At 46.7% G+C, this 21,540-nt stretch overlaps 2 protein-coding genes across 2 annotated transcripts in view; both read left to right on the top strand.

Moving 5' to 3' along the window:
• TMEM14C (transmembrane protein 14C) overlaps positions 1 to 21,540 on the top strand; it is a 425,910-nt gene that overhangs the window by 241,293 nt on the left and 163,077 nt on the right. The gene's annotated exons all lie outside the window — the stretch shown is intronic.
• LOC142243145 (N-acetyllactosaminide beta-1,6-N-acetylglucosaminyl-transferase-like) overlaps positions 1 to 21,540 on the top strand; it is a 141,867-nt gene that overhangs the window by 115,101 nt on the left and 5,226 nt on the right. Inside the window, exon 2 of the mRNA XM_075314760.1 lies at positions 2,876 to 2,965. Within this exon, the coding sequence (XP_075170875.1) occupies positions 2,876 to 2,965 (90 nt within the window). The remainder of the gene's footprint in view (positions 1 to 2,875; positions 2,966 to 21,540) is intronic.

Here is a 21,540-nt window from a genome sequence, read left to right as displayed (position 1 = left end):
ATTCTCACTTCTTGATCAAGAACGTTATTGTTTTACTGATTTATATCCTCAATGCACCAAACTTGGAGTAAATAACATTTGTATGATGCCTCAAGTCACCGGCCTTATACCAATTAAACAGTGTTGCACTCCTAATCTAATGTATAAATGAAAAACAATAAAGTCCAGTGCAAATTGTTAAAAACTTCCATTTTATTAAATATCAGAATATTAAAATCCAAACAAGATAACACAAAATAGTCTACATAGTACAGTCATCCCCCGCTATATCCCGGTTCACTTACTGTGGCTTCACTGTATCGCGGGTATCAGAGACGGCAGCAGTGGTGGAGCAGGGGCACAGGAGGCAGGGGTGGTGGTGGATCAGGGTGTCCCAGATGTTCGCTGCGGGCGCTGGCAGGAACATCCAGAAACTGTGCAGTGCAGGCTTCAAGATATGGCGCCCGGAGTCGGCGCATGCGCAGATTGAGCTATCAAATCAAGACGAACCGAGGTCTCATGTGGGCATGCTCCACCTCGGGGCGCTATTTTCATAAAAGTCCATTGCTGGAAGATCAATGGGCCTGAGGTGGCGCGTGCGCAGATGAAATCTCGAGCTGAGAGCTCAATCTGAGCATGCGCTGATTCCAGGTGCCGTTATTTGAAGCCCGCACCGCCGACATTTTTAGGATGGCCCCTGCCTTATCTTCCACAGTGCAGCACATAGTCCGCACCATTGTCCCTGTCTCCTGTCATCATTCTCCATCACCCCCTGCTAAGCTAGTTTCGGCTTATAAGACGCACCCCTCATTTTCTTCTCAAAAAAGTGTGTGTAATAATTCTAAAAATACAGGTAAATAACGTAAATATAGCGCTGCTACTTCACAGATTTTCACCACTGGGGTCTCTGGAACGTAACTCCTGCGATAGGTGAGGGATCACTGAAATAGTAATGTTTGAAGTAATGTACTGTACCTATAAAAAAGTCTGACAACATTACAGTGTAAAAAAATTACCTAAAGCTCAATTTGAATAGGGACACTGTGTAAAATGTGAAGAAAACAGGAATGGAAAGATTTAGAAATCTCTACAGTTAGGGGTGGATAAAGGGTACTCATGGCCGATGCGGTTCCAGCAATGTCGGGGCGCATGATCCTGGGGTTCACTTGAAGTTGTAACATCACGCGAGCCCAGCGCCCATTCATTGCCGCCTTCCCTCTCCCCACCTGCAAACATATAAGTAATTAACAGGAATTTAGAGCTGCTACTGGCTACTCACTTCCTGTTGATTACTCACACATCTAAAGGCGGAGAGAAAGCAGCCAGTAGTAATTGGTGCTGGGCTCATATGATGTTACAAACGCATGTGAATCTCTGGGAACGTGGGCGGTGACACCACTGGAACCGCGCCGTCATGAGAGGTGAATATAAATAAGTTTTTTTTATTTTAATGGGGCCAAACATAGGGAATGAGAAGGGGTTGTCCTAGTTGTGGACAACCCCTATAAGAACCATCTGAATTTCACCCATTAGACTTTAAATTGGGAGATATGAGACATGTCAGTATCACAACATGAGATTTTCCAGGATGTTACAAAGGATCAGCCCCTACCTGTGTTGGTTTAAAACTAAAAACTACTGTACATTTTAGAAAATTAAAGCTGTGCCTTAGGCTAAGTTCACATTTCCGTTGATTTGTATCAGTCACATGCGTCGCTTGACGCATGTGACTGATGCGCTGTTCAACGCTGTACAACGGATGACAAAGAACAGAATTCTTTGTCGGATTCCATTGTGTGTGGGGGGCGGTGTTCGGGGGCAGAGCCGAGCGGGGGGCGGGGCCAGGCGCTGAGGATGTCAGTGGAAGTGCTGCGGTCTGCATGGCTGGGGACAGGTGAGTGTATCTGTGAGTGAGTGAGTGTGTGTATGTGCATGTATGTATGTATGTATGTATGTATGTGTGTGCACATGCAAAGTGCGGGAGGGGGCGGAGCCGAGCGGGGGGCGGGGCCAGGCGCTGAGGATGTCAGTAGAAGTGCTGCGGTCTGCATGGCTGGGGACAGGTGAGTGTATGTGTGAGTGAGTGTGTGTATGTGCATGTATGTATGTATGTGTGTGTGTGCACATGCAAAGTGCGGGAGGGGGCGGAGCCGAGCAGGGGGCGGGGCCAGACGAGGGTGTCAGTGCTTGTCTGCATGGCTGGGGACAGGTGTGTGTGTGTACATACACGTGCGGAGTGCGGGAGGGGGCGGGGCCGAGCGGGGAAGTGTCGGCCTCCCTGCACACGTAACCAGCCTAAATATCGGGTAACAGCAAAGCACCCGATGTTTACCTTGGTTACCCGATATTTACCTTGGTTACGGGCCTACACCGCTTAGCGCTGGCTCCTTGCACCGTAACCAGGGTAAATATCGGGTAACCAACCAAAGCTGGTGACGTGTGCAGGGAGCCAGAGAGCATGCGCAGCGAAATCCGACGGATCTCGCTGCTCAAAAAACGTTACATGCTGCGTTCCCCCCGCCCGGCGGTCAGTCGTTCCACGACTGATCAGTCGGGCGGAGGGTGCAACGCAGCATCATCAGTCACAATCCGCTGCTCATACAAGTCTATGGGAGCAGCGGAATCCGCTAAACGGATTCCGCTGTTTACAAGAGCAGCGGATTGTGACTGATAGATTTTAGCGGAAATGTGAACTTAGCCTTAGAGAAAAAAAAGAAACTGAATTTATCCTGAGTCAGCTACATTTCTGTGTGTGAGCAAGTTCATCTCATTCTGTAGAATATACTGTATATGATATTGTAAAATGTGATCTTTTATGATTTATAAATTATACATGTGAATTCTTTTGAAAATCTTCTTTAAAACTAATAATCTCATATAATGTTTTCAACCATAGATGTACCGGGATCAATGCCAGACGGGCAATGGGAAGGTGATCTCAGAGCAATTAAGTGGAAAGACATGACTGACCACGGAGGCTGCCATGGTAATATAATTAGCATTATTATTATAATGACAATATCTAATGTATTAAATTTGACAGGAATGCATTAACATTTTTCAGTACATTAGTGAAAATTTTAAAATTGCCCTTTCTTAAAGGGAACCGTCAGCACATTTTTACTTATGGACATAGTGGTATAGGCGCATGTCCCCCAACAACAAAAATATACCGTATTCTTCGGACCATAAGACGCACTTTTTTTCCCCCAAATGTTAGGAGAAAGTGGGGGGTGCGTCTTATGGTCTGAATATAGGGCTGCGGCCGGGAAAGATGGTGCTGTGGTGGAGCGGGTCATCGGGGGGACGAGCAGGCTGTAGCAGCGCCTGCCATGACCACGTGGGCCCGCTCATTTCATATGCAAGCCCATCATCTTTCAGCACAGAAGCCGGCACTGACAGGTGGGCGGGATGATGGGCGGGGGGTGCGCGCATAATTAACAGCCGGCCCGCATGATCACCCCTGGCATTTACAGCCTGGAGTGATCATGTGCGGCTGCATTCACTGCCCCCATGCATCATTATCAGCGCGGGATGCAGTGAATCAGTGCACTCACCCGTCACCGTGTGTGGAGCCGTCCCCCTGCAGCATTGCGATGTCTTCCTGTCTGTGCCGGTCAGCTGATCTGTGTAGACCGCGGTGAGCACAGCGATGACGTCATCACTGTGCGCGCCGCTAGTGTTCACACAGATCAGCTGAGCCGGATGGGGTTACATGAGCAGGATGGGGGGTATATAGCAGGATGGATGGGGGTATATGAGCAGGATGGATGGAGGTATATGAGCAGGATCATTTACAAGGCAGGAGGATCATTACCAGGATGGGGTACCTTAGTAGAGAATTTGGGGACATTTCCCCCATAACAGTGTCAGCAGCAGATCCTCGCCCCATAACAGTGTGTCATGACCACATTTTTTGCTTAAAATTTTATTTTCCTATTTTCCTTCTTTAAAATCAGGGTGCGTCTTATCGTGCGGTGCGTCTTATAGTCCGAAAAATACGGTACCTTTTTTTAGAGCTGTATAACCCCACCCCCGTTAGCCATGAAAAATGTATAATAGAAGCTATATGCAAATCACACTTAAGATGCACTCGGGGAGCGTCAATGCACTTAGACTCCTGGTAAGTGCACTTGACGTAAAAGTTCTAGATTTCTCATGACTGGCATATCAGAACTCTACAAAATAAGAAATGCAGGTATTCACAGGTTCCCTTCAAAGAGTAAATTGTTTAGCCCCTCTATGAAAGAATTGTCTCACAAAAGGTCTTTATATTAAAGTGGACAAATAAACAGATCGTACAAGTTTATAGAAGTGTGTCTTCCAGGCAGTATTGTATAATACTGTATTATAATAGGGGATCTGTAGGATCACAGTATTGATGACCTATCTAACTCCTGAGAAGCTCGCTGACCAGCTTTTGAAAGAATTTACTATTCTTGGCCAAGCATTGCAGTCTTTTTCATTGTTTCTAGGATTAGTATGTTGGACTTACCTAATTATTTATTGCACTGCCAGATGACTCCCCCAGTTTGCCTGTTGAAAACACAACAGTTTTTAATAAATGTAAATGGGGGGTTGATAGGAATAGCTGTTACCCAACAGTTATTCAAAGAACACTCTATAGACAAAACTTGGCATTTTAATGTAGATGCAAGATGAATAGAAAATGTAATTGAAACTGCAGAATTGGATATTAAGCCATTTTTGACGTTTTGGCCTATCTGGCCTTCATCAGAACTAAATGCAGTGGTGTAGATTAAAGAGCATAGGAATCTTGCATCTACACTGGAGCGACAATTTTTTGCTTATACAGTTCTTGGAATGGTTTCCTACTTGAGCAGCCACTATCAATACAGGAGTGACATGTATCTCTACATACTATATAGAAAAAAGCATTGGGACATGTACACATTACACCTACAAGAGCATTTATGATTTCCCATTGTATATCCATGGGCAGTAATATGGAGTTGATTCCCCTTTACACCCATAACATCTTCATTCTTCTGGTAAGATTTTCTACAAGATTTGAGTGTGTCAGTGAGAACTTTTTCCCATTCAACTAGAAGAGCATTTGTGAAGTTAAGGTACCGTCACACATAACGAGATCGCAGCTGAGTCACGGTTTCTGTGACGCATTAGCGATCCCGTTAGCAATCTCGTTATGTGTGACATCTACCAGCTATCAGGCCCCTGCTGTGAGATATCTAGTTGTTGAAGAATGGTCCAGGCCATTTTCTTCAAAGGCGATGTCCTGCTGGGCAGGACACATCGCTGTGTTTGACACTGTATGACAGGGTCACAGTGACTGTTGAGATCGTTATAAAGGTCGCTACTGCGATCTGTATTGTTCCTGCATCGCTGATAAGATCTGACTGTGTGACATCTCACCTGCGACCTCCCAGCGACTTACCAGCGGTCCCTATCAGGTCGCATCGTTTTCGGGATCGCTGGTAAGTCGTTGTGTGTGACTGGGCCTTTAGACACTGATGCTGGATGAGAGGGCCTAGGTCACAATCTTCATTGTAGTTCATCTTAAAACTATCAGTGAGTTTGAGATCAGGGCTTTGTGTGGTCAGTTAAGTTGTTTCACACCAAAACAACGCAAACACATGATTATGGATAAGAATGGGAAAAGAGAAAATCCAGCTTATCCACTGACTGAATTGAAGCAAGGAATGTCCGTTGAACCAAACGTGGTTATCCAGAAATGAAGAAAAAATTCCAGCTTCTAAAATTCCAATAGTATTAAAAAAAATGGATATTAATCATGATTTTAATGCCCATTTTTTTTTTAAAATAAACTTTTGGAATTTTAGAAGCTGGAATTTTTTCTTCATTTACGTGATTATGGACCTTGCTATGTGCACTTGGGCAAAGCCATCATGCAAGAATAAAAAAAGGGCCTTCTGAAAACTGTTCCTACAATGTTGGAAGCTACAATTGTCCAAAATGCGTTGGTATTCAGAAGCAATAAGATTTAATAACACTCTGTCAATGATGGAATATTTAGGAGGCAGGATATTTTTTTTAAAGCGGTTTACAATTGCAGTCGGTTGCTCAAATTCAGTCTTTTTGAATTGTTTGTAATGGCTATAAGCTTAAAGGGAACCTGTCATCAGAAATTTCGCCCAAAAGCTAAAAGATTCCCCCTCTGCAGCTCCTGGGCTGCATTCTAGGAAGGTCCCTGTTATTATTGTGCCCCATGTGAGACCAAAATAAAGCCTTTATAAAGTTCTACCTTTTTGTATGCAGCTTCTGTAAATCAGACACGGGGGCGGGCTTTCTGCCGTCCGTTATTTTGCCCCCTGGTCCTGTACGCCGCCCCCATCGCTCCTTTCCATATCTGATGCACCGCCCACTGCTCCAGCCATCCCCGCGCATGCCCAGTGCCAGTCTCACAGGACTGAGCACTGTGACTGCTGGTGATGTGTGCGCAGGCAAGTGATTATGGACGGGGCTGTGACTGTTATCAGCAAGTACCCGGCCATAATCTCTTGAGCGCGCAAACCTCTCCAGCGGTCACACTAAGCTCAGTGTAGATGCTAGACTGTATGGGCTGCTTCCAGGGATGACGTCCCTTTGTCATGTGATAGTATTTCGAACACGCCCCTATCACATGACAAAGGGACGTCATCCCTGGAAGCAGCCCATACAGTCTAGCATCTACACTGAGCTTAGTGTGACCGCTGGAGAGGTTTGCGCGCTCACGAGATTATGGGCGGGTACTTGCTGATAACAGTCACAGTCCCGTCCATAATCACTTGCCTGCGCACACATCACCAGCAGTCACAGTGCTCAGTCCTGTGAGACTGGCACTGGGCATGCACGGGGATGGCTGGAGCAGTGGGCGGTGCATCAGATATGGAAAGGAGCGATGGGGGCGGCGTACAGGACCAGGAGGCAAAATAACGGACGCCAGAAAGCCCGCCCCCGTGTCTGATTTACAGAAGCTGCATACAAAAAGGTAGAACTTTATAAAGGCTTTATTTTGGTCTCACATGGGGCACAATAATAACAGGGACCTTCCTAGAATGCAGCCCAGGAGCTGCAGAGGGGGAATCTTTTAGCTTTTGGGCGAAATTTCTGATGACAGGTTCCCTTTAATTTTATACACCTAAGGCCACATTCGCATCTTGTGTCAGTAGTTCGTCTTTTGGTTATCAACACAATGTGGCCGCAAGTGACACATCCCTGAAATTTGTTTCTCTGCCCCTATATTATGATTCTCATATATTAAATAGTAAAAATCTGCTGATGGATTCCCTTTAACAAATTCTACATTTGTATACCAAGTTAGATGCTTATACATTATGAGGTAAACTGTTTTTCAAATGTATTCACCGCAGACATTAGGATATAGAGACAGTGTTAAGCGGGCTTTATACGCTACAACATATTTAACAATTTGTCGACGGGGTCACGTCGTAAGTGACGCACATCCGGCATCGTTAGTGACGTAGTTGCGTGTGACAGCTACGTGCGATTGAACGTTAAACCGTTCATCGCATACACGTCGTTCATTTGCTAAAAATTGTACGTCGGGTTGTTCAATGTTCCTGAGGCAGCACACGTCGCAGTGTGTGACACCCCAGGAACGATGAACACATCTTACCTGCGTCCCGCCTGCAATGCGGAAGGAAGGAGGTGGGCGGGATGTTTACGTCCCGCTCATCTCCGCCCCTCCGCTTCTATTGGCCGGCTGCCGTGTGACGTCGCTGTGACGCCAAACGTCCCTCCCACTCCAGGAAGTGGATGTTCGCCGCCCACATCGAGGTCGTATGGCAGGGTAAGTACGTGTGATGGCAAATAATAGTTTGTGCGACACGGTCAACAAATTGAACAAGCCGCACATACGATGGAGGTGTGTCACATCGCATACGATATTGTATGCTTAATTGTAAGGTGTAAAGCAGGCTTTAGACAAAAGGCAGAGTTCAACAAAAGGATTCTCACAACCATAATCCAGCCGACATGGACTACCAATCCTTTTCCTATGTGCCAGCATCCCTGGCTAATCTTCTGATTAGTAGGCCCAACATCATGTTGTAACGATAACATCGCAACCCCTTAACCAGAGTTTTGAAAATGTGCTCTGTTCTATATTTTACATGTATTATTCTAGAGCTTAAGTACACATAATGGCAGAAACAATACTTTACTAAACTAAAACATACACTGGTGAGTCACTGCTGGGATGCCCCAAAACGATTTTTTATCACTTTGAAAATAACATACTAGACATGTTTGTTTTTCCGTTGCCAAAAGGTATTTCCGGTTTTCTGTTGCTGGAGGAAGAAAGTGAAATGGTTGCTGGAAAGATCATACATTTCTCTAATGGTGCATGAGAACATGGAAGGATGGCATATGTTATATATTTTATATTATTATTGATAGCATTATAATAATATTACTTGACATATTGATAAATCATCATAATGATAAGTAGCAAAAGTAGTACATTTAAAGAAAACTAATCCAAGTGTAAAAAGGAATCTCTCGCCAGGTTTATGACCCCCAATCTGAGAGCAGCATAATGTAGACACAAAGACCCTGATTTAATTGATGTGTCACTTACTGGGCTGTTGGTGTAGTTTTGATAAAATAACTGTTTTATCAGCAGGAGATTATCACTAGAGGACTAGTAAACCTGTTTCCATGTAGTCCAATGCAACATAGTCTTGATTTTTGTATAACCCCACCCCTGATTGACAGCTTTCTGCTTATGCACAGTGTACACAGAAAGCTGTTCATCAGTGGTGTGGGCAAGGTCATACAGAGCTCAGCATTCAGAAAATTGGTAGATATGCAGCAGATCATACAGTGATTTTATTAGAACTGCAGCAAATACCCCAGTAATAAATAGATTGCTGGAATCAGGGTATCTGCCCCTACATCACTGCTACTCTCAGAAGGTAGATATCAATTAATATAATGAAGGAGTAGAGAGCCTAAAGCTGGTGTCACACTAAACGACAGCGACAACGACGTCGCTGTTACGTCACCATTTTCGGTGACGTAACAGCGACCTTGTAAGTCGCTGTTATGATCGCTGCTTAGCTGTCAAACACAGCAGAAGCAGCGATCATAAGGTCGCTGTGCTACATGTTCAGAGAGCAGGGAGCCGCGCTTAGCGCTGGCTCCTTGCTCTCCTGCAGCACACATCGGGTTAATTAACCCGATGTGTGCTGCAGCTACATGTCACAGTGCAGAGAGCAGGGAGCCGCGTGCACTGCTTAGCGCTGGCTCCTTGCTCTCCTTGCTACAGTATGCATCGGGTTAATTACCCGATGCATACTGCAGCCACATGTCACAGTGCAGGAGCCGGCACTGGCAGCAAGAGCGGAGGCTGGTAACCAGCGTAAACATCGGCTAACCAGGGAAAGGTCTTCCCTTGGTTACCCGATGTTTACGCTGGTTACAGCTTACCGCAGCTGCCAGTGCCGGCTCCTGATCGCTTCATTTCGTCGCTCTCTCGCTGTCACACACAGCGATGTGTGTGTCACAGCGGGAGAGTGACGACCAAAAAATGAAGCTGGACATTCAGCAACGACCGGCGACCTCACAGCAGGGGCCAGGTCGTTGCTGGATGTCACACACAGCGACAGCGACGGGACGTCGCTGCAACGTCACAGAAAATGGTGACGTAGCAGCGACGTCGTTGTCGTCGTCGTTATGTGTGACACCAGCGTTAAGCTCTTTCGTCTGCCATTCAGCATATGAATGAGACAGCAGACATCACTACACTGCGTCTGCTGTATGGACCCTCCGTGGGGGTCTGTGTATGTAATCATGCTGTATGTAGGGGCCTGTGTGTGGAATTATACTGTATGTAGTGGGCTTTTTGTAGGATTTTACTGTATATAGGAGGCTGGGTGTGGGCCCATACTGTAAATAGGGGCCCTGTGTATGGGATCATACCAGGGGCGTAACGACCGCGGTCGCAGAGGTCGCCACTGCGACCGGGCCCGCGGGGTTAAAGGGGCCCGGCAGCCGCTCTGCAGAGCCGGCTGCCGGGCCCCTATGTGTAGTGCCGCTGTGTAGTGGCCGACTGCGCGACTGTTAGGGGGCCGGCCTGTGAGTCAGGGGGGCCCGGTGTCAGCAGGGGGCATAGGGGCCCCTGACTTGGAGAGGCCACCAGGCGTTCCTGACCTGCAGCAGAGCAGGACTGCTCCTGCACGGCAGACGGAATCCATCCTGCAGGACCTGCGATGATGTCATGCCCATGTGACTGTGGGAGGAGACACAGGATTGCCGGGGAGAAAGCAGGAGACGATACTTTGGACACATGGCTGGTAATGAGAAAAGAGGGAACATGAGGGGGAGGGGCTGCAGGGTGAGTGCAGACTGCGACAGAAGCATGTGAAGGGGTGCAGAGTGTTTGAGAGGAGTAATTTGGGGTACAGGCAGGGTGAGATATGTGGGCAGGGTGTGTGACATATGGGGGTGTAGTGTGTGTGTGAGTGATATGGAGGGATGCAGGCTGTATGGGGAGCAGGGTGTGTGACATATGGGGGCAGGGGCGTAACTACCGTGGTCGCAGGGGTCGGAAGGAGAAGAGAGGTATTGTACTTGTTTTTTTTATTTTGCTGGCTGTGTAACGGGGTGCCAGGGGTGCCTCTGGCCTTGTAGTCGTGGCCCTTGCAATCAGGCGTACCCCTGGTTCCACCGTCACTATGGGGACAGGAGATGACTTGGTGGGGCAGAGTGTGGTGGTGATGCAGATGTTATCCGGCGCACAAACACTCTTCAGGCAGGGTTCGATGCAATGAACAAACATTCTTTTATTCTTCACAAAGTCCCAAACAAAGCAATAAAGGTGATGATACGCTTTCTTAGCTGGGGGAAGCCTGTCCTTGCGTCCCCTCCAGTGGGGATGTGCCTGACTACTCCACTTCGCCCGGCTCCCACTTCTGGCTACCCACAGCCCGGACCCACACCGGACTGCTTCACACTATGAGGTTCCGCCCGCTCCTTTTCTCACCGGCTTCCCTGATTTCCAGCTCCCACACTCTGCCCCGGCTCTGCTGCTCCGCTCCTGTCCCCGAGACGACTGCTCCCTTGATCTAATCTTTTCCTTACACCCTTGCTCTCCCCTCCCCTTGTCTCTGCCGGCTCCTCCTCCCCACTGTGGTGACAGCCGTCCCACCCGGCCACTAGGGGTACCCTAACACAATACACATGCACATACAAATAAAACATTTTTATTAATAACATTTCCGGGTTAACTATGCTCCCTTTTGCAGGGGGTCTGCTCACCCACTGCAGCTGCATTACACGTAGAGGCCCCGGGGGAAGCTGGCTGCATGACACATAGAGGCCCTGGGGGGGGGGGGGGGGATGGCTGCATGACACCTGGTGGGGCTGGCTGCATGACACAGAAGCCTGGGGGGCTGGCTGCATGACACCTGGTGGGGCTGGCTGCATGACACAGAGGCCTGGGGGGCTGGCTGCATGACACCTGGTGGGGCTGGCTGCATGACACATAGAGGCCTGGGGGGCTGGCTGCATGACACCTGGTGGGGCTGGCTGCATGACACAGAGGCCTGGGGTGCTGGCTGCATGACACCTGGTGGGGCTGGCTGCATGACACATAGAGGCCCTGGGGGGGCTGGCTGCATGACACCTGGTGGGGCTGGCTGCATGACACATAGAGGCCCTGGGGGGGGCTGGCTGCATGACACCTGGTGGGACTGGCTGCATGACACATAGAGGCCTGAGGGGCTGGCTGCATGACACCTGGTGGGGCTGGCTGCATGACACAGAGGCCTGGGGGGCTGGCTGCATGACACCTGGTGGGGCTGGCTGCATGACACAGAGGCCTGGGGGGCTGGCTGCATGACACCTGGTGGGGCTGGCTGCATGACACATAGAGGCCTGGGGGGCTGGCTGCATGACACCTGGTGGGGCTGGCTGCATGACACAGAGGCCTGGGGGGCTGGCTGCATGACACCTGGTGGGGCTGGCTGCATGACACATGGAGGCCCTGGGGGGGCTGGCTGCATGACACCTGGTGGGGCTGGCTGCATGACACATAGAGGCCCTGGGGGGGGCTGGCTGCATGACACCTGGTGGGACTGGCTGCATGACACATAGAGGCCTGAGGGGCTGGCTGCATGACACCTGGTGGGGCTGGCTGCATGACACATAGAGGCCTGAGGGGCTGGCTGCATGACACCTGGTGGGGCTGGCTGCATGACACAGAGGCCTGGGGGGCTGGCTGCATGACACCTGGTGGGGCTGGCTGCATGACACACAGGCCTGGGGGGCTGGCTGCATGACACCTGGTGGGGCTGGCTGCATGACACATAGAGGCCTGGGGGGCTGGCTGCATGACACCTGGTGGGGCTGGCTGCATGACACAGAGGCCTGGGGGGCTGGCTGCATGACACCTGGTGGGGCTGGCTGCATGACACAGAGGACTGGGGGGCTGGCTGCATGACACCTGGTGGGGCTGGCTGCATGACACATGGAGGCCTGGGGGGCTGGCTGCATGACACCTGGTGGGGCTGGCTGCATGACACATGGAGGCCTGGGGGGCTGGCTGCATGACACCTGGTGGGGCTGGCTGCATGACACAGAGGCCTGGGGTGCTGGCTGCATGACACCTGGTGGGGCTGGCTGCATGACACATAGAGGCCCTGGGGGGGCTGGCTGCATGACACCTGGTGGGGCTGGCTGCATGACACATAGAGGCCTGTGGGGCTGGCTGCATGACACCTGGTGGGGCTGGCTGCATGACACATGGAGGCCTGGGGGGCTGGCTGCATGACACATGGAGGCCTGGGCGGCTGGCTGCATGACACCTGGTGGGGCTGGCTGCATGACACCTGGTGGGGCTGGGGGGCTGGCAGCATGACACGTAGAGGCCCCGGGGTAAGCTGGCTGCATGACACATAGAGGCCCTGGGGGGGCTGGCTGCATGACACCTGGTGGGGCTGGCTGCATGACACATAGAGGCCTGAGGGGCTGGCTGCATGACACGTGGAGGCCTGGGGGGCTGGCTGCATGATACATGGAGGCCTGGGGGTGCTGGCTGCATGATACATGGAGGTCTATGGGACTGCATAATAAACATGAAGGACACCTTATACATGGACTATAGGGGTGCATTATACATGGAGGAGTATGGGGCTGCATAATACAATATGATTCATGGGGCTGCATTAAATACATATAGGACTATGGGGGCTACATTATAATATATGGAGGACTATGGAGGCTACTTTATACATGGTCTGTGGGGGTGCATTATAAAACAGGGAGGACTATGTGGTGCAGTATAAAATATGGAGAACTATGGAAAATGTATTATAATACATGGAGGACTATGGAAGTGCATTCTAATATATGAAGGGTTATGTGGGACCCTTTATACTATATGGAAGGCTATGTGGGGGCCATTATAGTATTTGGAGAACTATGTACGAGGGGGGACAAAGATACAAGTATGGGATGGGAATGTTTTGTGCTGAGGTGTGAAGGCTCTTTCCTTCAGCACCCAGCTTTCCCATGCTCTGCTATACATCTTCTCTCAGCACCCAGCTTTCCCATGCTCTGCTATACATCTTCTCTCAGCACCCAGCTTTCCCATGCTCTGCTATACATCTCTCAGCACCCAGCTTTCCCATGCTCTGCTATGGGAAAGCTGGGTGCTGAGGGAAAGATGTGTGACAGAGCATGGGAAAGCTGGGTGCCGAGAACAAGATGGATATCAGATCATGGGAAAGCTGGGTGCTGTGGGTAAAAGCCAAGTGTCAGCATCATTATCCCGTACCCTAAGTGTCGGTGTACATGGAGGGGGGCCCTGGTCCAAATTTTGCACCAGGGCCCATCAAACTCTAGTTACGCCACTGGATCATACTGTATATAGAGGGACTGTGTGTGTCTCATACTGTATATTAGGGGGCTATGTGTGCTCATACTGTGTTTATGGGGGGCTGTGTGTAGGATCATATTATTTATAAGATTACTATGTGTGGGTCATACTGTATATAGGGGTTACTGTGTATGGGCTTGTACTGTACATTGTGGGCCGTATGTGCTTATACTGTATATAGCGGGGCTGTGTGTGCTCATACTCTATATACTGTAGGTGAGCCACTCTTCATTTTGTGTATAGTGGTGCTGAAATGTGATCATACTTAATATAGGGAGTGCTGTGTGTGAGCTCCTACTATATATAGGGGTGCTATATGTAGGATCACATTGTATATAGAGGGTGCGGTATCTGGGATCATACTGTATATCATACCTTCCAACTTTTACAGAAGGACCAAAGCCACAGCTAATGAACAAGGGGAACCATATATAGATAACCAGAAAGAACAAACTCCATATAAAATATAACCTTTAATAATTCTATTAGGTAAAAACAACACCAAAAATAAATGTAAATAACCGCTTATAGAGTAGGGTACAAATGTACAGGGACAGGTAATCCCAGAGGGTAATTTACCAACAAAAATAACAGGTAGGGACAAAAACTGACCTTATTGGGCCCTAAGCCTGTCCCTACCTAGCAATGGAAGGTATGACGCCCTAGGGTTGTGGTGCCCACATTCACCGACGGAAAGCCCTGATAGTCCCTGGTATGCCTTACACTATACAAAAAGTGCAACACACAAAAGAAATGTATTACGGTAATTTCTTTTGTAAAGATTCAGAAGTAATTAGCATAAGACTGGACAAAATCTTTAATCTTGTGTTAAAAGTGGCATGCTTTATTCCGCACTACACAGGAGGGTATACCTTATTAATAACATTCATATTTGTTGAACCATTTATAGGCTCAGAAGTTCTTGTCTCACGTAAACAATACCGGAATATAACATAACACTTGTCCGTGGAACTAATCCCCGAAACCTCATATATTTGTGCTGTAAGGTTTGCATGGTAAATTCACAATTCTGAAATCTGAGTAGGTTTAACGATTGTTTGGAGTGGTGTGTTCCATTCATATGGCACAGGAATGTAAACCCCATTAGTCACACACAGTGAGTAGTAGTGTTTAGAGGTTTAAAATGTCTTGTTTGCCTTAAGGGGGCTTTACACGCTACGACATCGCTAATGCAAACTCGTTGGGGTCACGGAATTTGTGACGCACATCCAGCCGCATTAGCGATGCCGTTGCGTGTGACACCTATGAGTGATTTTGCATCATTGCAAAAACGTTCAAAATCGCTCATCGGTGACATTGGGGTCCATTCTCAAAAATCGTTACTGCAGCAGTAACGAGGTTGTTCCTCGTTCCTGCGGCAACACACATCGCTCCGTGTGATGCCGCAGGAACGAGAAGCTCTCCTTACCTGCCTCCCGGCCACAATGCGGAAGGAAGGAGGTGGGTGGGATGTTCATCCCGCTCATCTCCGCCCCTCCGCTTATATTGGGTGGCGGTTCAGTGACGCAGCTGTGACGTCGCTGTGACGCTGAACGAACCGCTCCCTTAGAAAGGAGGCGGTTCGCCGGTCACAGCGACGTCGCCGGGCAGGTAAGTATGTGTGACATGTCTGGGCAATGTTGTGCGGCACGGGCAGCAATTTGCCCGTGTCGCACAACAGATGGGGGCGGGTACCCACGCTAGCGATATCGGTACCGATATCGCAGCGTGTAAAGTAGCCTTTACACAAAGGAAGAACATGGGTTAACAACACTTGATCATGTAATCAACACTCTGAAGGTACCGTCACACATAACAAGATCGCTAGCGAGATCGCAGCTGAGTCACGGTTTCCGTGACGCATTAGTGATCCCGTTAGCGATCTTGTTATGTGTGACACCTACCAGCGATCAGGCCCCTGCTGTGAGATCTCTAGTCGTTGCAGAATGGTCCAGGCCATTTTCTTCAAAGGCGATGTCCTGCTGGGCAGGACACATCGCTGTGTTTGACACTGTGTGACAGGGTCACAGTGACTGCTGAGATCGTTATGTTCCTGCATCGCTGGTAAGATCTGACTGTGTCACATCTCACCTGCGACCTCCCAGCGACTTACCTGCGATCCCTATCAGGTTGCATCGTTTTCGGGATCGCTGGTAAGTCGTTGTGTGTGACTGGGCCTTTATATAGCTTTCCAGATAAGGAACCTTGACATAGTGATTGGTCTTTAGTCTGGGCATGCTCAGTGGAAAATAGCGGAATTCAGCAGCGGATTCTGTTGTTAAGCACTTAGCAACGGAATCCGCTACCATAGGGAACCATTATAAATTTTAACGGAAGCAACGGAATCCGCTGGTCGGCGTCATTTTGACGCAAGCATTTAACATTACATTCAGCGTTGCTTCCGCTCGGCGGAAGCAACGGAGCGTCGGCCAACGGAAGCAACGCAGGTACTTTTGGCACAATCCGTCATCAATGCAAGTCTATGGGAAACAGCGGAATCCGTTAACGGATTGCGCCAAAAAAAAATAACGCAAGTGTGAAAGTATCCTTAATGGGAAAGAACTAAGACTGGAAATAGATGAGTTACTCCATAATTCTCTAATGATATGTAATTATAGCTGTTGGCATATTATAAAAGCAATAGTTTAAAGAAATTATATAATCTATCTTCAATTAAAAGGGCTGATATAAACAGAAATAATTTGAATCTGACAAAAGTAATAATAAACAAAAAATCTATGAAAATGAACAAATGAAAGTCATACATTGCTTTTGCACCATGCTTCCAAACAATTTTTAAAAAAATAAAACTCATGAAATAGGCCTGGACAGAAATGATGGCGTCCTCCTCTTTAACTTAATATTTTGTTGCACAACCTTTTGAGGCAATCACTGCAATCAAACAATTCCTGTAACTGTCAATGAGACTTCTGCACCTCTCGATAGGTATTTTGGCCACTCCTTATGAGCAAACTGCTCCAATTGTCTCTTGTTTGAAGGTTGGCTTTTCCAGACAACATGTTTCAACTCTTTCCAAAGATGCTCAGTAGGATTTAGGTCAAGGCTCACAGAAGGCTACTTCAGAATAGTCCAATGTTTTCCTCTTAGCCATTCTTGGGTGTTTTTAGCTGTGTGTTTTGGGTCATTATCTTGTTACAAGACCCATGACCTGTGACTGAGACCAAGCTTTCTGACACTGGGCAGCACATTTCTCTCTAGAATCCCTTGATAGATTTGAAATTTCATTGTACCCTGCACAGATTCAAGACACCCTGTGCCAGATGCAGCAAAGCAGCCCCAGAACATAACCAAGCCTCCACCATGTTTCGCAGTAGGGACAGTGTTCTTTTTGTGATATCCTTAATTTTTCCATCTGTGAATATGGAGCTGATGTACCTTGCCAAAAGTTCAATTTTTGTCTCATCTATCCATAGGACATCGTCCCAGAAGCTTTGTGGCTTGTCAACATGTAGTTTAGCAAATTCCAGACTGGCTTTTTTATGATTTTGTTTCAACAATGGTGTCCTCCTTGGTCGTCTCCCATGAAGTCCAGTTCGGCTCAAACAACGATGGATGGTGCGATCTGACACTGATATTCCTTAAGCTTGAAGTTCACCTTTAATCTCTTTAGAAGTTTTTCTAGGCTCTTTTGTTACCATTCGTATTATCCATCTCTTTGATTTGTCATCAATTTTCCTCCTGCGGCCACATACAAGGAGGTTGGCTACAGACCCATGGATCTTAAATTTCTGAATAATATGTGCAACTCTAGTCACAGGAACATCAAGCTGCTTGGAGATAGTCTTATAATCTTTACATTTAACATGCTTGCCTATCATTTTCTTTCTTATCTCCTGAAACAACTGTTTCCTTTGCTTCCTCTGGTCCATGTTGAGTGTGGTACACACCATGTCACCAAACAGCACAGTGAGTATCTGTAGCCCTATATACAGGCCCACTGACTGATTACAAGATTGTAGACACCTGTGGTTCTAATTATTGGACAAACCTTGATTTAACATGTCCCTTTTGTCACATTATTTTTTAGCGGTACCATCATTTCGTCCAAGCCTATTTCATGAGTTTTATTTAAAAAAAAAAAAAAAAAAAACCTGTGGAAGCATGGTTGAAAAGCAATGCCTGACTTTCATTTGTTCATTTTCATAGATTTTTTTATTTATTATTACTTTTGTCAGATTCAAGTTATTTCTGTGACCATTGTGGGTTTTTCTTTCATTAAACGAGGGTGTAAAGCCTGCCTGGATCCACAGATTCAGATGGGCTGTAAAGGGGAGGCTAGAGGGAAGCCACTCACCAAGCAGGACCCCCAGAACCCTGAAACCCTTTAACCCCTATACAGGGATTTGGAATTACGCAGGGCTCTGCAGATCACTACCTGTGGAAGGCTGCAGTCCGATGAGAGTAGTCGTCAGGCAGGGTCAAACCAAGAATTGCAGAACAGGGACTAGAATCGTAGTCAGCAAACGTAGCAGAGGTCAAATCCGGATCAGGCAGCGAGGTACAAAAACAGTAGGCAGAAGGGTAGTCAGAAAACACGCAGAAGTCAGCACACAGGAATCACCAACAGAATAGGACGTAACAGGAGCCAGGAAAATCAGAACTATCTCTAGCAGTGGTCATGTGACAGGAGGGGGAATAAGAAGGGTGTGGTGTCTTCCCATTGGCTGTAGCTGAACGCTGGCAACTTCAGCTGGAAGATACATGCCACCCACAGTCAGCCAGCGGTACTGTAGATCCCAAGCTAACCCAGCCCAGTGGATGATCGGAGCCTGCGCCCACTGGTGCCGCTTGCATCGACTCCTCTCCCATCACCAGCACCATCCACAGCAGGAACATGGTGTCGCCTGGCGATCGGAGCAGAAGTCGCTGGAGCAGACTCCGGCGGTGACTTAACAGAGGGGTACCAAGAATTTTGACCACATGTGTACATAAGAAAACAGTGTGTTTCATGTGTGCATTAAAATACATCCACAGGTGTGTCTCTAATTAACTCAGATGTTGCAAATAAACTTATCAGAAGCTTCCAAAGACATGACATCATCATATGGGCTGTCCCATATTGTTTAAAGTTAAAGTCATAATACTCTTAGTGTATGTAAACTTTTGACATTGTAGAAAGTAGTAAAAATGCCTCTCTCATTATTTTGGCCTTTGGCAAATGTAAATAATTTTGGTTCCTAATTGACAAAAAATGGTAAAGGTTTATTCTGATTTCATGACAGATAGTGAGAAAAACATGCATATGTGTCTTTTTATATAGTGGATGGAAACCTCTGGTTTCAACTGTACCCATTATTATCTATGGGACTGGTTACATGTCTTAGCTTCTTCATGGCGTATGTGTCTGCAAAAAATCAGAGATGTGTCTGATTTTGATACAAGTCAAGGATCAAAATTACCCATACAAGTCTATGGGTTCATAAAAATGACGATCTGCACACGGATGGCATTAGATGGATGTGCGTGCTGTCCATAATTAACATTGCAATGAATAGAAACTCTGTAACATTCATTTTTCATCACTGAAAATCACTTCTGAAACACTGATGGTAAAAACTGACAGACCAAACACTGATGAAACTTGGATCCAAAGCAAAATAGATCCATTAAAAAATCACCGACGTCTAAATGACGTCCAAAACAGTTTTATGGAATGAGACCCGAAAATTATTTTAGTGGCCCCTTCTGCATATTATTTTTCAAAATGTTGATCTAAAAGTATCATTATTGTTATTAAATAAAAGATTAGCTTGTTCTGTCCGTGCGTCATAATTGACCCTGTATTTATGTACATTATTACACACGTACGGTATAAGTATTTCCCCTGACCTTTGTACAGTGAAACAATCAAAACTGTTTTTGTAATTTCGACTATCTGCCTTCCTCTTCAGTCATTGTGAATATTTTCTTTTCTCCTACAAATAATGGAAAACTTCATTTCTTCATCGGAGATGTCTCTGATTTATCTCCATAGCAGTGTTGACATCCAGGGAATAACCAAATGCATCTTTGTGAGACCTTATGGATGTGTTTGTTGTGAGCCTGTGTCAGGGGAATAAGACCTGTGTATTAATTATTTCACACAACCCGTGCTTATCTTACCATAGAGCAAACAAAACAATGTCCCAGGTACAAAAGTCATATTAGCTATCTCCGGCCACTGAAAACAATAATGTGGATAGGAGAAACAGGGCTATAAACAAACAGGCATCACACACTTTCCATTTCAATTAAAAAAAAAAAAACTGAACGGAAATAATAATAAAACAAATCATGACTGCAATTTTTTATTATTGTTTGTCAAATTCAAAATATATAATTGACCCTCAAATTATTATTATAGCGCTATTTATTCCATGGCGCACTGAACTTGGAAAGAGTCATATCAAGAGCATTTCCTCCAAAAATATGTGCACAATTATTAGGCAAGTCAGTATATTGACCATATCATCATTATTATTATTATTATGCATATTTTCCAACTCCGAGCTGTATAAACCTAAATGCTTATTAGATGAAGCAGATGTGGATTTGTGTAATGAGGGAGAGTGCAGCAAAAGGATATCAACACCCTTTATCAAGGTGTGCAGAACTATTAGGCCCTGTGCCCACGAGAAAATGTACCGCAGGTTCACGCAGCAGCTCCCCGGAATCCGCAGTTATCCGTTATTGCGGATTTCAGGCGGAATTGTTGCGGTAAACCTGCGGAAAATGTGCAGAATTCGAGCGTTATTCCTGCGGATTTCCCCGCTTTGTATCTACATAGTAGAAAGTCAGGAAATCAGCAGGAAAATCCGCATGAATAATTGACATGCAGTTCTTTGTGGCTGCGGGAAATCCGCAGCATTTTATGCAGGTGCAAATTCCGCAGTATTGAAACAGCACACCCCAAATCCCGTAGGATAACATAGGGAGTGTCTGTACATGTGCAAACCTGTGGATTTATCTGGAAAATCTAGAAAATCCGCAGGTTTTCCGCGGCAAAATCCGCAGGTATTTTCTCCCGTGGGCACAAGGCCTTAGGCAGTTGGTTCTCCTCAGACTAAATTTTTAAACTGAAAATTGTTAACTCTTAGGCCACGTGCATTCGTTGAGTATTTGGTGAGCATTTTACCTCAGTATTTGTAAGGCCACGTGCATGCGTTGAGTATTTGGGGAGTTTTTTCCTCAGTATTTGTAAGGACATGTGCACACATTGAGTATTTGGGGAGTTTTTACCTCAGTATTTGTAAGGACATGTGCACACATTGAGTATTTGGGGAGTTTTTACCTCAGTATTTGTAAGGACATGTGCACATGTTGAGTATTTAGTCAGTTTTGTTACCTCAGTATTTGTAAGGCCATGTGCACACGTTGAGTATTTGGTCAGCAGTTTACCTCAGGATTTGTAAATGAAAACCAAGAGTGGAACAATCAGAGTAAAAGTATGATAGAAATACAGGCACCACTTCTGTATTTTTCACCCACTCCTGGTTTTGGCTACAAATACTGAGATAAAATGCTGACCAAATACTCAACGTGTGCACGTGTCCTTACAAATACTGAGGTTACAAAACTGACTAAGTACTCAACGTGTGCACATAGCCTTACAGAGGGATGCAGCATTTTTTAGTTTTGTATGACATAATTGCATGTTATTTATCCCCAACCTGCTAAGA

The sequence above is a fragment of the Anomaloglossus baeobatrachus genome, chromosome 6 (assembly GCF_048569485.1).
Source record: "Anomaloglossus baeobatrachus isolate aAnoBae1 chromosome 6, aAnoBae1.hap1, whole genome shotgun sequence".
Lineage (NCBI taxonomy): Eukaryota > Metazoa > Chordata > Amphibia > Anura > Aromobatidae > Anomaloglossus > Anomaloglossus baeobatrachus.
The sequence above is the reverse complement of the archived record's forward strand: the minus strand, read 5'-3'. Positions and strand labels throughout refer to the sequence as shown.